Genomic DNA, 15749 nt, shown 5'->3' with positions numbered 1-15749 from the left:
CTCCATCCTCTTGACCCCCAGCCTATACATAAAAGGATATTAATTTAGAAAGGCATGACTTTCCCTTCGTGGACCCATGTTGGCTTTGACAGTAAGTGCTTAAACACCCTTATGTAGGCACTAAGCAGTGTTTTTGATTCTTTTTCATGCAAAAAACATTGTACTTAGGTGATCAAAGAGGCACATACCTGAGAAGTCTGTGCATAGAAGGTGTCCATGCAATTAGACTTTTTAAGTTGAAGCTCTTCTTAACTTCACACCCAGCAATGCATTTCTGGATAAGACTTAACACTTCCCTTACCATTTTTCCTACCCATTTAAGACTCTGTCTCTGATTCTTCAGTTAATGACCACAGACAGTTTTACAAGTGTAAATAAATTTTGTCTCAAAATGCTGCAGAGTCAAGCATGTAACTATCAGCAGGTGAAGGTCAACAGAAGACCAACACCTTTGCAGTGAAATGTAGTTACTGCTGACTGTGCTGTAACCACTAGACTGTGCTTCTGGTCTGTATACATCAATTTTGTATGTGGATTTAAATTACAGAGTTAGGTTCTGCCACTGCTTGTTAAGTGCTGATGACAAAGAATAGAAAAGTCTGCCTCTTACAAAGCTACTGAGCTCTAAAAGAAGGTTCTCTTACAAACACTTAATTTGAAGATTGTTCCTGATTATATATTGTTTTCTGATATCTGCTTCCCTTTTTACTATTAAGACATGTATATTAATGCAGGACCTTATTTTCTTAAGTGATCATCCACTCTTGCTATTTATTCTCCCATGAAATCATAACCCTCTGTTTGTTGCAGCAGAGTTATTTCCGTGGCAACTAGATGTAATGTCACATACAGGGACTTATGATTTCAAGAGCTGTTTTGCCTTTGAACATAAGTTCCTGTCTTGTAAGCAGATATCTCTTGTCCACCTAAATGCTGTGATTAAATGGAGACAGAAAAATATATGCTGTAGAAGCAATACTGTATCTAGCCAGAATACTTACCAAAGGTTTCTGTGAGATGGTGGCAACTTTTCAGTGCTCTGTAACATAATTTGCTGAGGAACATTTTGCGTTTGGTCCTAATTCTGGGCCACTAATACCTTCTCTGACAAATACATGAAAAGACACTATTCTACAAGGAGCTGATTTACAACATGAAAGTTTCGTACCTTCACAAAGTCTCAGGAGAGCCTTGGAGCTATATTTTCTGTCTTGCTGTCTCTCTTGTAATAAGGGCAAGGATTTTATTTCCTTAGAGCATGTGGAGCTTTTAATGCCCTGGCACTTGGACCCTCTCTGGAGAAAGAGATGGGAGAGATGTTCCTTCAGCTCCTTCTCAGACTATGGCTGCTCCTTGTTAAGTGCTGAGAACAAAACCAGAGATGAAAAAAGCAAACTAGAGGCTCTGTGCTTGTGTTTCATTAGTGGTGCTGGCTTGGTGCCCAACTATGTCAGAAAAAACTACTTTCTTCAGAAATTCAGGATATTGATTAATGCTGTATTAGGGGCTTCAGATGGAGGAGGCACACTCTGCCAAAGATACCTTCTCTGACAGCGAGTGCTTGGAGAGCCAGGTAGGATTTGACAATGATCCTAACCGTAGCATGGGACCACAAGGTGAGGTCCTCAGATTCAGGGCTTTCAGATGAGAAAGCATAGGCCTCAGGACAGAGGTCGACCTGTTCATGTGTTAAGAACGAGAGCTTTTAAAATTAAAATAGCAAGGACAGCCGTCTAGCAGACGCAACAGATTTCAGCACTCTGCTCTTATCTTTCATAGTTATTTAAGCATCCTCCTGAAGCTCAGGCATGTGACACTGACTTTTAAAACACATGAGAAAGATAACAGAATGATGAGCAGAGAAAGAAGCCTCGAACAATGTGGGATGCACTTCTCTGCTATTTGCAGAGCTTCTGTCTCTTCTCCTCCTTTTAAAGGTTTTTCAATGTGAATGGTTTACTGTAGCAAAAATAAGATGATATTAGCTGAGGACAGATCAGACGGAGGGAGAGGAGAAATGGGCAGTGTGTTAGAGGAGAAGAACTAATAGCTCTGACCTGTTGAAGTCAGTATGAATTGCCCAGGGCCAGGACTTCAAGCCAATTGCACTTGCCCTGCAAGTGAATTCTCTCTCCCCTCCTGAACTTCGTAGTCTTCAACTCCAGATCTGAAAGCTGTACAGAAAGCCCAGGGCTGCACATGCCAGATGTATTTGTCAGGTACAGTATGTTTCCAGTTCTGGGCAAGTTGATCAGAAATCACCTTGCAAAACACAAACAAACCTCCTGGGTGTGCCTTTGAACAAAGTAGTTAATGATAAGTAGTTTTTCCCTGTCCTTAGTTTGTTTAACCACTGTATGCTATTCATTGCAGGAGTGATTCGTGAGAGCTACCTGAAGGGTCATGATCAGCTGGTGCCAGTCACCCTGTTGGCCATCGCTGTTATTCTTGCTTTTGTCATGGGGGCCGTCTTTTCGGGAATCATAGTGTACTGCATCTGCGACCATCGCCGCAGAGATGTGGCCGTTGTACAGAGGAAGGAGAAGGAGCTGACCCACTCCCGCCGCGGCTCCATGAGCAGCGTTACCAAGCTCAGTGGCCTCTTTGGGGATGCTCAGTCCAAGGAGCCAAAACCTGAAGCTATCCTCACGCCTCTGATGCACAATGGCAAGCTGACTACCCCAGGCAGCACTACCAAGATGCTAATCAAAGCCGACCAGCACCATCTGGACCTGGCTGCCCTGCCAACCCCTGAGTCTACCCCAACCCTGCAACAGAAGAGAAAGCCCAGCCGTGGCAGCAGGGAATGGGAGAGAAACCAGAACCTCATCAACGCCTGCACAAAAGATATCCCCCCAATGGCCTCACCTGTGATCCCAACTGACCTGCCACTCAGGGCTTCTCCTAGCCACATACCCAGTGTTGTGGTCCTGCCCATTGCCCAGCAAGGCTACCAGCACGAGTACGTTGACCAGCCAAAAATAAGCGATGTCGCTCAGATGTCTGTGGAGGACCAGAATGCCACCCTTGAGTACAAAACTATCAAGGACCAACTCAGTAGCAAAAGTCCCAGCCACGGGGTTAACTTGGTGGAAAATCTCGACAGCATGCCACCAAAAGTACCCCAGCGGGAAGCTTCCCTTGGGCCCCCCAGCGCCTCATTGTCACAGAGCGGCCTGAGCAAGCGGCTGGAGATGCATTCTTCTGCTTACAGTGTGGACTACAAGAGGAGCTACCCTACAAACTCACTCACGAGAAGTCACCAGACATCGACCCTCAAGAGAAACAACACCAACTCCTCTAACTCGTCCCACCTCTCCCGCAATCAGAGCTTTGGCCGGGGCGACAACCCGCCGCCAGCTCCGCAGCGGGTGGACTCCATACAAGTCCACGCTGCTCAGACACAGGCCGTGACTGTATCTCGGCAGCCGAGTCTCACCACCTACAACTCGCTGACGAGATCAGGGTTGAAACGCACACCCTCACTAAAGCCAGACGTACCTCCCAAACCTTCCTTTGCTCCGCACTCCACATCCATGAAGCCCAACGATGCATGTACATAATCAGAGTCGCGGGGGGAGGATGGCAATTAAGCAGAGGTTGCCCTTGAAACCCAGTGTTCTGCAGCTGTTATTGCTTGCGCCTCAGAGAGGATGGTTGTTGCAAGCTGAAGATGTGTTGGATATCTGCTCTCTGGGAAAAGTGGAATATTTTTTTAAGCCCGAGCCATATGACCCATGGTTGAAGGTTTGCAATTGCAGGACTCGCCCCCACAACCCGCCAGTTCTTTGCTCAAAAGACTAACCCTCCATCACAAATGTTGAGCCAAAAGCACACAGGTGAAAGATGACTGTGACATTTCACCCCCCTGTCCCCAACTGCACAGTGCATTCCTGAACTGGGAAAGAGTGCTCTGAAAAGCAAAACAAATAATTACAAAAACAAATTTTAAAAAGAAAAGAAAAAAAAATCCATTGATAAAGCTAACTCTGACTTCACAATGGCAGAAGTTTACTACGTGCAGGTACTGTGAAATGATGCCCATCAACATTACAGCCATTTGGTTACAGCAGTTAAATGCCATGTTGGGCAAACTATATCATAGGTTTCTGCTACCCTTCTCTTTTAATGAATAACACATGACTGTTAACACAAGTAACTCCTCTTATTTATTGTTCAACTTTTGTTTTTCCTAAGGAAATGACTTCTGCATATCATCCTGTGAGCAGCTCTTCAGAGAAGTACCTTGAAAGTGATACCTATTTAACGTGAAACCCATTAACTGGAGTAATTAAAACTCTTTTATTTTTCCAATAAATTCACTGACTTAGATAAGTTGGAGCTGGAATTCTGAACTTTGTGCCTGGACTGCCTGATTAGCTGAAAAACAGGGGATATCTATTTAAGTCTCTCAGCTAATTAGCTGGCTGGGCCTCTGACCTAAGACAGCAACAAACAAATACCGCAAGTTCATAACTTCTAAAGCAACTGCAAGAGAAACTCTAAAAGCCGCACATTTGTGCACCATTGCTATCAACATGGCTTTGTCAGTAGCTAATACTTTCTGTGAAGGCACCAGCTTGTGATGTGCCATCTCATTTCACCTTGCATGTGAGACGGCAAACAAAATCCTCAAACAGTGTGAACTAGTTAATATGCCGGCTGTTACCATGCATAAATTATGGTCTTATCACACGGGTTTTTCGTGGGAATATATCTGTGAATAGCCTGTTTTCTTCCACATGTAAATTTGTGCCTTACACCCTCAGTTGTGTATACTTGTGAGCTGTAGTATGTAAAACCTTTTTTCCCCTTTGAGTAATGCAAATATTTATTGATCCTTCCTCCTCCAAGCCCCTTCAAGAACTGGAGTAAAGGCATTGAAAGAAGAACGTTGTGGTTATTGTCATAACCCTGTGCTCCTCCAAAAATTAGGCTAGCACCATACCCTCCACTTCTATTTGACTTTCTAGCTGTGCCAAGTCCTCTCTCAAAACTACCCACGAGCGCCGATGCTCCCACAGCACCGTGCTGGGGATTCTACCTTCCCACACCTCCCACTCCCCCTGTGCTGCACATGAGCATGGGGATCCTTCTCATCGGGCAGCAGGGAAGTGAACAACACCCTTGTCCACGGGGCTGGTGTGTACCCCAACTGGGGACAAGTGCCAGCAAGAGGGGCCAAGCGCTGCGGGGCACCTGGCCGCACACCCTGCTGCGTGCAGGGCACATGGAGCTAGGACAGGCAGGCGGGCTCCTGCTGCAGCTACTGCTGCTACAGAAGGATGCTGCATCTACTTCTTTGGGGAAAAATGTATTTTTTTTTCCTTTGTTTCTTTTGTGTGACTGTGCATGTAGCTAGCGTGGGAGTGTGCGTGCGTACAGGTGTGTGCGTGTGTGTGTGCGCGCGCAGGTGTGTAAGTTCCTTTCTGGTCTTTCAGTTTATGCAAAAACGTAGATGTGTTTTTAATCTGTTACAATAACTGTGTCAACATACTGTAGAAAAAAGATGGGGATCGCTTCTAAGCTTTTTATATATATATATCTACTGAACAGTATGTTTGAGTAAGGTGGTTGTTTCTGTTTCAGTTTGTTTTTTAAAATTTTATACTTCCATTTGTTTTTCAGGGGTTTGGTTTTGTTTCTGAATGATTGAAAAGACAGATTTTAAGTCCATTAGCTTATAGATGGTATATATAAAGTCTGGATGGTCTAGACCAAAGTGTGTAACAAGGGTGCTTGCATGTTCTTTCATTTCATCATGGCTTCTTTTATGAAACAGTTTTGTTCACCCTTAGTGAACTATGCAGAGTGGAGTAGATAGATCTGTATCCAAAGCAATGTTGTTGTTTTAATAAAAAACAAACAGAAAATCCTTTGAAAACAGTAGGTAGCAAGGTCATTTTTTTTACAGGAACTAACATCATGCAAACTTTTTACCAGGCTCCAAACCCCTGGAGCACCAAATGCGTAGGTCCCCTTGACATTATCCCACAAAGCATTCTCCCAAAATGTAGAGACAAATAATCATGGCAACAGCTTGTGCAGAGCAGTCTGCCTTCACGATACACATGGCACCAGCTACCGGGTTGACCTTGAAACATGCATTTTGTACTCAGTGGGTCTTCTGTTTTCGTCCTTTCCCAGTCCCAGTTCCCTTCCACCCTCTGTTTTGGGGGGTTCATGAACCTACGTGTGCCTTTGCTTTCCACCCTTGCTATACACCAGTAGATGCAACAAATTCAGACTCTCATTTGTTGTAAAGTTGTAAAGTATTGTGACGTCACCAGTTTCCCTTCATTTCCACATCCCTCTAACATCTGATTCACAACTTAATGTATGTTGTAAAAAAAAAAAAAAAAAAACAAACAAACAAACAAAACAAAAAAAAAGGAGAGAGAGAAAGAAAGAAAAAAGGAAGAAAGAAGGAAGAGAAAGGGGGAAATAAAAGCTCTCGGTTACATATGGTAATAAAACCAGACTGTTCTACCTTATTTCTTGTGTCTTGGTTCTTTTATTTCTTTGATGATTTATCCTTTTCTTTAAAAAAATACAAACAAATTCAGTGCTGATCATTTAGATGAGAAAGACATTTGTTACCTTCTGTCTCTTACAGAAGATGAACTTGACTTCAGAGTAAGGTGATGGTAATTAAAAATTGAATCACACATTTGCTCTCTCTCTATTCATATTCTGCATTTTCTTTTTATGAGCTTGTTCATCATCAAATATTTATGGCAGACTTGATAGTTTAAAAGATCAAGGCTGGGATTTAAGCACGCGTGGTCCACCAAAATAGATCATCATACAGACGTGACTTCATCTCCAGGCTTTACATATTAATAATGGAGGAGCCTCTGTTTTCTTTTAGCAGGTATAAATCTATTGTGCTTCATAGGCCTGATTTAGAGGATGCTGCCTGAGATTAATTCTGCAAGAAAATGGTAGTAAACAGATAAATAACAAAAAGTATATAATCTCTCTAATCTTGGGAGTCAAAACATACCTGCATTCTCTACATTGATTTTGTGTAAATGGGGACCACTTACAGCCATTACAGTACAGGAAAATGCTTGGTTTATTTAGTTACTGCGCTTAGTGATTTTGTTTTGTGACAGGAATTTTGTGTGACTGTAGAAATTAGAGAATTGATCGTACTTGGGCTTCCCTGTTCTGCCAGAACACCCTGTTCTGGACATAGAGCCTTTCTGATATGGGCTGGTCCCCCAGTCCACACCACAGATGGCCCTTACACTGGTTCTGCAGAAAGTGGTGAAGTTACTAGCTTTTCTCAAGGAGCAGGACACGATGGATTTAAAAAGAGAAGTCGCAAAGCCTTGGCACGCTCTCCTCAGTGGAAAGCAGCAGGACCCTCTGCAGCTCCATCTCCCTCTCTCTGCTCTGAAGGACACCAGGGCTCCAAAGGCGATGGCCTTGACATTGCAGTGACACGCAAGACCAGAGCATTGCAAACATCATTTTTCAGCACCTTGCCCACAGAAGCATCTCTGTTCTTTTCTCGGGTGCAGGCTTCCTTTGAGCCAGGCATGCCGGCATGCAGATGTGCAGTGTGGATGTGGATAGGATGCCTGCCACGCCTGGGACATGGGGGGCTGCCCCGACTGATGCTGAGGGACCCCCAGTCTGGGGACCAGGGCACTGTATGGTGCTCCACATTCTGCAGAGTCGCAGCAAAGAGGAAAGCAAAAGCTCTCTGGTTGCTTAGTGTATTGTTTTCAGTCCTGCAGCCAGTCCTTTGTGAAGTTACTTTGTCCAGCTTGCTTTGAAATGCTTCATATAAGCGGCACCTAGGGAAGCTATTCAAAGATTAATATACCTCTATTTTAACATTAATATTAATACTGTTCTATAAACAATTGCAGGCTGCTGCCTGGAGGACAGGGCTGAAGAACCCCTCTACCAGTGGCACTAGCTGCCTCCTTTGCAGAGCTTCTCTGTCTGTTGCCAATTAATGTCCTTTTAAAGCACGGGCATGAAGGAGGGAGGGCAGTAAGGGGACTGCCCCTATGCATAAGCCATATGGGTTCTGTAACTGCTATGCTGGTGTTGCCACAAACTGCTGCCCAGGGGAAGGTGTGAACCTAGCCGCTTAAAGCAATTTTCCTTTGCAACACCTCCCTGAATGTCCACCTCTGCTCTGGCATGCACAGAGTCTCTGACAGAGTCCTGTCTCATCATATTGCTGTGCAGAAGTGACCAGGAGAGGAACAAAAGGTAACAGGGTGCATCAGACCCCACTATGCTGTGGGGTCTTGCCCAGCCAAGCACAGCACAGGCACCCACAGCAGCAACCCACCTAGGAAAGGTCCCTCCACGGGGCACTCACAGCTCAGCCTTCCCAGAAGAAGCAATGCCCCCAGCCTCTGATGTGGTGGCTCTTGACAGGGGAGACCTCTGAGCTACCCCCTTTCTACTTAAATCATGAGATCAGTTGCCTGCAGGGACCACTGGTGCCACACTCCAGAAACCCACTGGAGCTGAGCAGGACAAAGAAGATACCCAAGAGAAAGCAAGGGTGCTTTGAGCACTGCAGTCAAGTTAGTGTCACCTTATTCATCATATTAGTGGTACTCATTTTGACCCCATTTAGCAGGTCACTGAGGATGCATGGAAGTTCCTTTCCAATCAGCATTAATTTGCATACATGGCTTTACACAGAATGGAACCCAGCTGACCCAAAACAATAGGTCTCCATAGATAAATCTTTGTCCACTGCCCTGTTCCTTCTCTCTCCCTCCAATAAGCATACCTTTTCAAATGACACAAGAGTGTCCTTTCAAAGATAACTGCAAATCCTGCCCCATTGTAGCATCTACAGCAGGGAATATTTTGCACCTGAAAGCTCCTCACATGAAAAAAATGCAGGCAACCAGGAAAAACATGGGCATTTCAGTGCACTTCACTGCCATCAGGATGGCAATACACAGGGCTGATTTCGCATGAAAGGGGGTGCTAGGATAAAGTGCCAGAAGAGTAGTGCACCAACACTAGGAACAACACAGTGGTCCAGCTGACGGCCAGAGTTATTTCTGGGATGCATATCCAGATCACTCTTTTGTTACAGATTTAGCAGGATTACTCTGTGCACTCTCCCAGAGCTGGACATGGATTTTTGCTCTCTAAAGCTTGGTTATAAAGCTAATTTTAAGCACTGTGGAGGACCTCAAGTGGTAGTCTTGTCTACCCCACTGCACTGAGACAGGATCAAGCAAACCTAACCCATTCTTGATGGTTGATTGTCTAACCCCTCCTTGTAAACATGTTTCACTCTGGGAAAAAGCAGAAGTTACCCAAGGGAACAACATGAAGCATTTCAAAGTGTCTAATGAAAATAATAAGCTAAGAACGTGGGTTGGCTTAGTTAAGGCCATTTTTCTATTTATCCAATTAAAGTTAATTTCCCAGAAGTATGGCACCTGCTCCAACCAACAAGTGTTAGAGAAACACTTCTGTGTGTAATATTCATATGCTTCCTGCTGATGCGTGTGTCTGCTAATGAGTCTCTAAGTAGTCTTTTTATTACTTTCTTCCCTTTTTTTTTAAGAGTAGAGATACTTTTCAGAATAAGTACTAAGGCCATCATCACATGCCTTGTGCAGGAGAACGATGATGTGTTAAGATTTCTTTGTATGAACAGAAACAGGTAAATAGTCATCTATCCCCTGACTTGGTAATTTAAACAGTGTAAGTCAGTAGGGAAAGGCTATAATTGGAGTCAGACTAAGTGAGGTGAAAATTGCTAGGTGGCAGTACCATCTGCATCTTGTTTTAATTAGCCAAGTTTATTATCAGAACATAAAACTTTCTGCTATTCAAGTCCTTGGCTTATTTCAACCACCAGTCCAAAGCAATTGCCACATCTCTAGGTAAGAACAATTACTGATCAGCAAAGGAGAATTATCCTCCCCACTGATCTGGCTAACAGTTACCGTGTCTGGGAGTAGGGACAAAATATGACTAACCACGATCATTGTCACATCTGCTTAGTGTTTCATGACAAACTCTATTAAGGCTAACAGCACCACTGTTAATTCAATTAGATCAGTGTTTTCCTTTGCTGGCCATGATGTATTTGGAAGACCAGCAACTGTATGCAGAGCATGGCTGGCAGTCCACTGCAAGGAATAATAGCATCATAAATAATATATTAAGACGAAGACAAATCTTGCAGGCTGCAGTCAGAGCACATCAGCCATATAGCCAAACCCTGCCATATCACAAGCCAGGGAGGTAAAAAGTAGCTATGACAGGAAATTATAACAACTATAAATGACAGGGACAACAGGAGGGAACAAAACTCATTAGGTCAGCTCTTTAAGCAAAGTGCAGGGGAAGCACAGGCCAGCCCGCCAACAATGGGGGAGGCACTGTGTGCCCTCACATTCATCCTCCTTAAGATGAAATAGCAGATATGTAGTGCTGGATTTAAGCAAGATGATAAATAACAAAAGGGAGTGGGCAAAGAGCTTGGTGGAAACACAGCTCTTTCCCTGGCCTGCAAGCACTGCCCTGGTGTTCAGCCCCACGGAAAACTTCACCCCATCCTGCAGTAGGGACCAGGACAGCTACACCCTCCCAAGCAGTTGTACTGCAGGGTCAGGCTGCCCTCCCTGTGGCCAAACTGCCCCATTTCAGGGAGGTACCTTGGGCAGGCAGGGGCTCAGCCTGTGGGAGCAAAGGGCACAGGTTAGCTCAGGGTGGACAGTCCTTTGTTCTGACCTGCTGGATTTGGGCTAGCGCGTGGCACACACCAGTGTGTGGGCACACCAAGCAATAGCTAACATCTGAGAGTAAGAGCCGTGCTTGCGGAAATCCTGTTCCAGCCTCTTCTGTGGTCAAAGGGAAAAAAAAATGTACCTGTGCCTCAGCCAACATTCTAGTAAAAAGGTGCTGATAAGAGCTTCCCAGAAAAATTTCTGCTTTTTAAAATTTTCATACTGCTTTGCTGTGTAGGGAAGGGCACTGTGTCAGAAGAGAAAAAAGAAAAAAAAAAAAGGGAAAAAAAAGGAAACAAGAAAAATGTTATTTCTCTGACTTTTAGAAATGATGACATAATCTTATCAATTCTCCACAAACACAATCTAAAGTGCTCAGGCTGCTGATAAAGGTATTGCCTCTGATGGTGCAGCAAACTGCAGATTGAGCTTTTTTTTAATGCCGCATAAATTGTCCATGAAGCAACGTTTTACAAGATATGGTGGTTCAAACAATTTTGCAAAGAGCAAGAGACAAAGAGTTCCTTTTACACTAAAATGGTTTCCTAGGAAACACTGCAAAACGTAACGTGATACCTCTTTGTAGAAGTTCAAGGACTTGTGTGTGTGAGGAAGCATGTGTTTCTCCTGACCCTCTTTTTTTTTTTTCCTTTTTTTTGGTGTGGTATATGGTAGCACTGGCCAATTTTACCTTTTGATGGTATCACAAGAACAGAACAAGCCTGTACCACAGCAACCCACAAACTGAAGGTCACCACCCTCTTTGATAATTGTATGTCTTCTCTAAACAGGAAAGAAAAAAAATTCATTGAAACCAAGTCTTTTCATCTGTAGCACTATGTTTTCAGAATAAGAAAAAAACAATGACTGAAAATTAGCAGAGCCAAATGCCAGGTTTCAGGCAGTCCTCTTGCCTGTCCCTGTGTATATATATATATATATATATATGTAATATATATGGAGCCTGTACTACACAACAAAAAACGGTGAGAGTAAAGCAGAAACCCTCACCCTGCAGTGCTAATCAGACATCTGGACCTGTGTGTAATAGGAAGATGAGACACTTGTCCAGACCTTCATTTTAATTAAAGCCTAATAATCTGCTCTTCTGAGAGAGGCACTTTACCCTTCCTTAAGTGCAAGTACTGTGTCTCTAGAAATGCAGTTTCTCACTGAACAGCTCAGGTGTTTAAACAGACAGGAGATAACTACATCTGAATTTACCTGACTGCACACCTCGTCATTAGTCATACTACTCTCACGGATTGTGATAGTTGACACAGCATTAGGTCTATTTACTATACATGTTAAAAGAAATATTGATGTATAAAATAATTTCTCCTAGCCCTGACTATTCTCAAGACCTTGATACGTCGAGTTCCTCGGGTAGACAACACATGGAACTGTGCAGTGCTGCTAACATGTTATTCATCCTCCCAGCTGTGACCTGGGCACCTAGACTCATTCAGTTCTGCCCAGCATTACACATTCAATCAGAAAAGCATCCTGGCCCAACCGCAGAAGCACCATGACATGCATACGAGACAACAGAGCCAGATGGATAGGGCCCAAGCCTCAGCATAGCTAGCGGTGAGGGAATGCCCAATTTCTTTCAAGATATTTTACAAGAAGCTGCTTTGCAATAGACCATCACTGGATAAAAGATTCAAACAGGGCTGGGGACAGGAACTGGATTTTAGGACTCCCTTTGCCCAGTTTGGAGAAAGGAGGAGCCAATACTTCAGAAGTTATAGTATTTAGTTTAAGCAGAGCATCATTCACAGATGAGAGAGGCAGCACTGGCTCCCCCAGGCAGCCTCAGCCAGTGAACCTCCTCGAGTTAACTGGCCCGTGTCTTTGAGAAGTACACACCCAATATACTGATCCCTAGTGCTGCCCTCCCGCCCCCATCACTAAATTTTACCACCTTGTTGCAGCAGATGGTCCTTTGTGCCTCAAGCAGAGCCTGGGACAGTGGCAAGCTGAAGCACGCATGGTATGTGTCCAGAACTGGTCCTGGGAAAACTCCCTGGGGCATTTCTGTGCAGCAGGTAACTGACAAACAGGGGGAAAAAAATCACAGAACAAAGTCCTGAGATGTTCGCTCATCTTTATAAGCACATAATAGCCCAAGCAGTGTATGGATTAAGGGCTGACAATTACCGTCAGTGCAGAAATGTGGACATTGGGAAACTAGTGAATTTAGCAGAGTGATCAGGGGTAAAGCAGTGTTTGGATAAAGATGTGCACCCTGGAGCAGCTGGAGCACATTCCTGCTGGCTGACCCAGGGAAACACTTAACTTCAAGCATGATTTCATCCAGTGAGCTCCTGATTTTGCTGAACAACTGCTTTTCTGGGCAGGGTCCCATGGCCCTTCCTGAAGAAGATATATCAACCGCATAAAAAATGGTGCTGAGCTTCTTCCAAACCAACCCAGAGCAGACAGCCATGCATCCTCCATAAGGACAACTGCCTTTCAGGCCAGGAAACTCAAGGAGTTACCTGACTGTATTTCTCATCCTCTGCTGTGCTGGCTCTGCTGTACTAACAGGACTAAAATGCAATTAAATTAAATTTCATCTTTAAGATCAGCAGGTAATCAAACCTACAGAGAAGCATTATACAAACACTTTCTGAGTAGAAATGCATCCCACTTCCCCTGTTTATCTGGGTGCCCAGTTACTGAAGGTTTAAATAATTCATGAACAGCTCTCCTTTAGTGTTACTTGTATGTTTAAATATCTCCTAACTGCAGTACAACTGCATTTAGAGATTAAAAACCCTACACAGACAAACACATTTACCGATGTGAATAACTTGTATTAAATATTAGTCAGTGCAGCAAAACCTGGCTTTCAGACAACGGCTTTCTGAGATGGAGAAGAGTCATGAGTTACTCAAGCCTGCAATGCTGGGGCTTTGGTTGTATCCCAGTGTAACCAGCTCACCACATCATTTATTCACCAGAAGCCAGTCTCACCGCTAGTCACGATGATACAAGATCTTCTCTGATACTCCAACACAGAACATGAAATGCATTAAGCTGACTGGGAGAAAACTAAGTAGTCTCCAGAATATTTACTTTTAAATGAACATGCCGTTTTGTATAACACACGCAACTCAGTTGGGCTTTGTTCATCTTCTTTTTTCAATAAATGTATGAAAAACAAGTCTACCTGAAGACTGAACTATTAACTGCTATTACTACAATGCTGGGAAGATCTTTCTTCATAGAGTTGGCCTAAAAGCAATAAAAACCAATATATCATATTTGGGTTCTGTGACTACATCATATAAGAGAAAGGATAAACTCCCCCTCGATCTAGTGAAAGATGTCAGTGGCCTTTCCCCGTTGCTTTAAAAATGGAAATGAAAAGCTGTCCCACTAGCACTGATCACCCAGGCAGTGCTCTAGTGTGATGTCTTTCCCGACTTCTGTGCATTGCCAGTACTGCCATCATGACCAACAGGAATTGCCATGTCTGCAGGACCTTTATCCCATGGTATGGGGAAGGCCTGAGAGTCACTGCTGCTCCGGTGTCAGGGACAGCAAGACCCGGGTGCTGAGTGCTGCAGGGAGTAGGGTGGCTGGGGGAAACAGTTACTGGCAAGGATGCTCACAGTCCTCGCAGTCTTCTGTGATGGTTGCACAAAAGTGACTCTTGCTCCTTTCCAACACAGAGGCCTATGGGCTTCCTCAGGTGCTTTCAACCTGATTTGGACAATGCAGGGAAGCTTCATGTATTTCAAAAGGGTTTTGAGTCAGGCCATTCTTTTTTAAATCTTTCTTTTCTCTCTCCTCTTCTTCTTATTTTGCTGCCTGCCCAACTGGGACTACTTTAATGCAGGTGAATGGCCTGGATGGCCCATTTTATGAGCAAGCGAAGTGAGGACAGAATCCATTTTGTCCCAGGCTACCCGCAAACCAGCAGTAAGAACAAGGGGCAGTCACAAGGTCCCAGGTCACCGTCATCCACATTCTCCTCCAAATTGCCCAGTTTAACAGGCAGGTTTGAGGAAAGGCACAGAGCTCACAGAGTCAGGTGGCAGAAACAGACTAAAAAGGAATGGGATTTGAAAGGAAAATAATTCTCTTTTTTTTCAAAAATTTCCAAATAGGGCACACACGCATGTATTCCTGTTTCAAGCAAAAGGAACCAGGAACAAGAATGTTCCTTCCTGTAGGGTGGAAGAAGAATAAAAGGGGAAGCTGCTGGTGTGAGAGCAGGGAAGAAAACCAGCATGCTGGTCCAGGGGTCGAGGCTGCAGGTCACCTCAGTGGCATCGCTGCAGAACTCCTCCCTGCCTTGCCTGGAGACCTGCGTCTCCAGCCACAGGTGACGAGCTTGGCCACCAGCCGAACCTCCATCTCCCACCAGCCCACACATGCCCATGGCTCCTGCCCTGCCCTCAGTGCTGCCCAGACACTCGCGGCAGTGCCAGCTGCCATGGGATGGGCAAGCAAAGGGGATGCCTTTGACAGCATCATGGAATTTCTGCTGTCAGAAACCATCCTGCAGCCATTTGATCATAGAACTTCAGCTTTACTGATATGTTTAGTAAAAACAGTTATAATAATATAGATAGAAATATTTATATAATTTATATATATGATATATAAGATTAAAATATTACATATATTTTATATATATTACAAAACTAAACTCAGCTTGATAGTATACAACAAATTAACTGCTTATATTCATTTCTTGGTAAAGCAACTTGTTCACAGCAGTGGTAATTTGTGGGTTGATTTTTCAAGAGCTGACAGTCACCAATCCTTTCCCCCTCCACTCCTGATCCCTTCAAAACTGAGGTTTGATGTCTGTAGAAAATTTGGCAGAAAGTAGCCCTTTGCATGTTTTTTTAGCTCTACACAGCTTCATTGGGGAAGCAAAGGGCTGCTTAGAGAGGCAGCAGGGAGCTGCTCCAGTGCTGCGCCCCAGGGGTGGCATGGGTGCAAGGAGTGGGCTCCCTCCCCAAGGAGCAGCATTGTCGCTGGGGTGAGGCA

The 15749-nt window shown here is 44.2% G+C and overlaps 1 protein-coding gene across 9 annotated transcripts in view; it reads left to right on the top strand.

Annotated features, from left to right (window-relative positions):
- Positions 1-4892, top strand: part of SEMA6A (semaphorin 6A) — a 115162-nt gene extending 110270 nt beyond the window's left edge. For all 9 annotated transcript variants that reach the window (XM_065860312.2, XM_065860311.2, XM_065860319.2 and 6 more), the window contains one exon: positions 2374-4892. In XM_065860312.2, coding sequence (XP_065716384.1) covers positions 2374-3563 — 1190 coding nt within the window. In that variant the 3' untranslated portion in view covers positions 3564-4892. The remainder of the gene's footprint in view (positions 1-2373) is intronic.
- Positions 4893-15749: the final 10857 nt, after the last annotated feature.

The sequence above is a fragment of the Patagioenas fasciata genome, chromosome Z, assembly GCF_037038585.1.
Source record: "Patagioenas fasciata isolate bPatFas1 chromosome Z, bPatFas1.hap1, whole genome shotgun sequence".
NCBI lineage: Eukaryota > Metazoa > Chordata > Aves > Columbiformes > Columbidae > Patagioenas > Patagioenas fasciata.
This window is presented reverse-complemented; position numbering and strand designations above follow the sequence as displayed.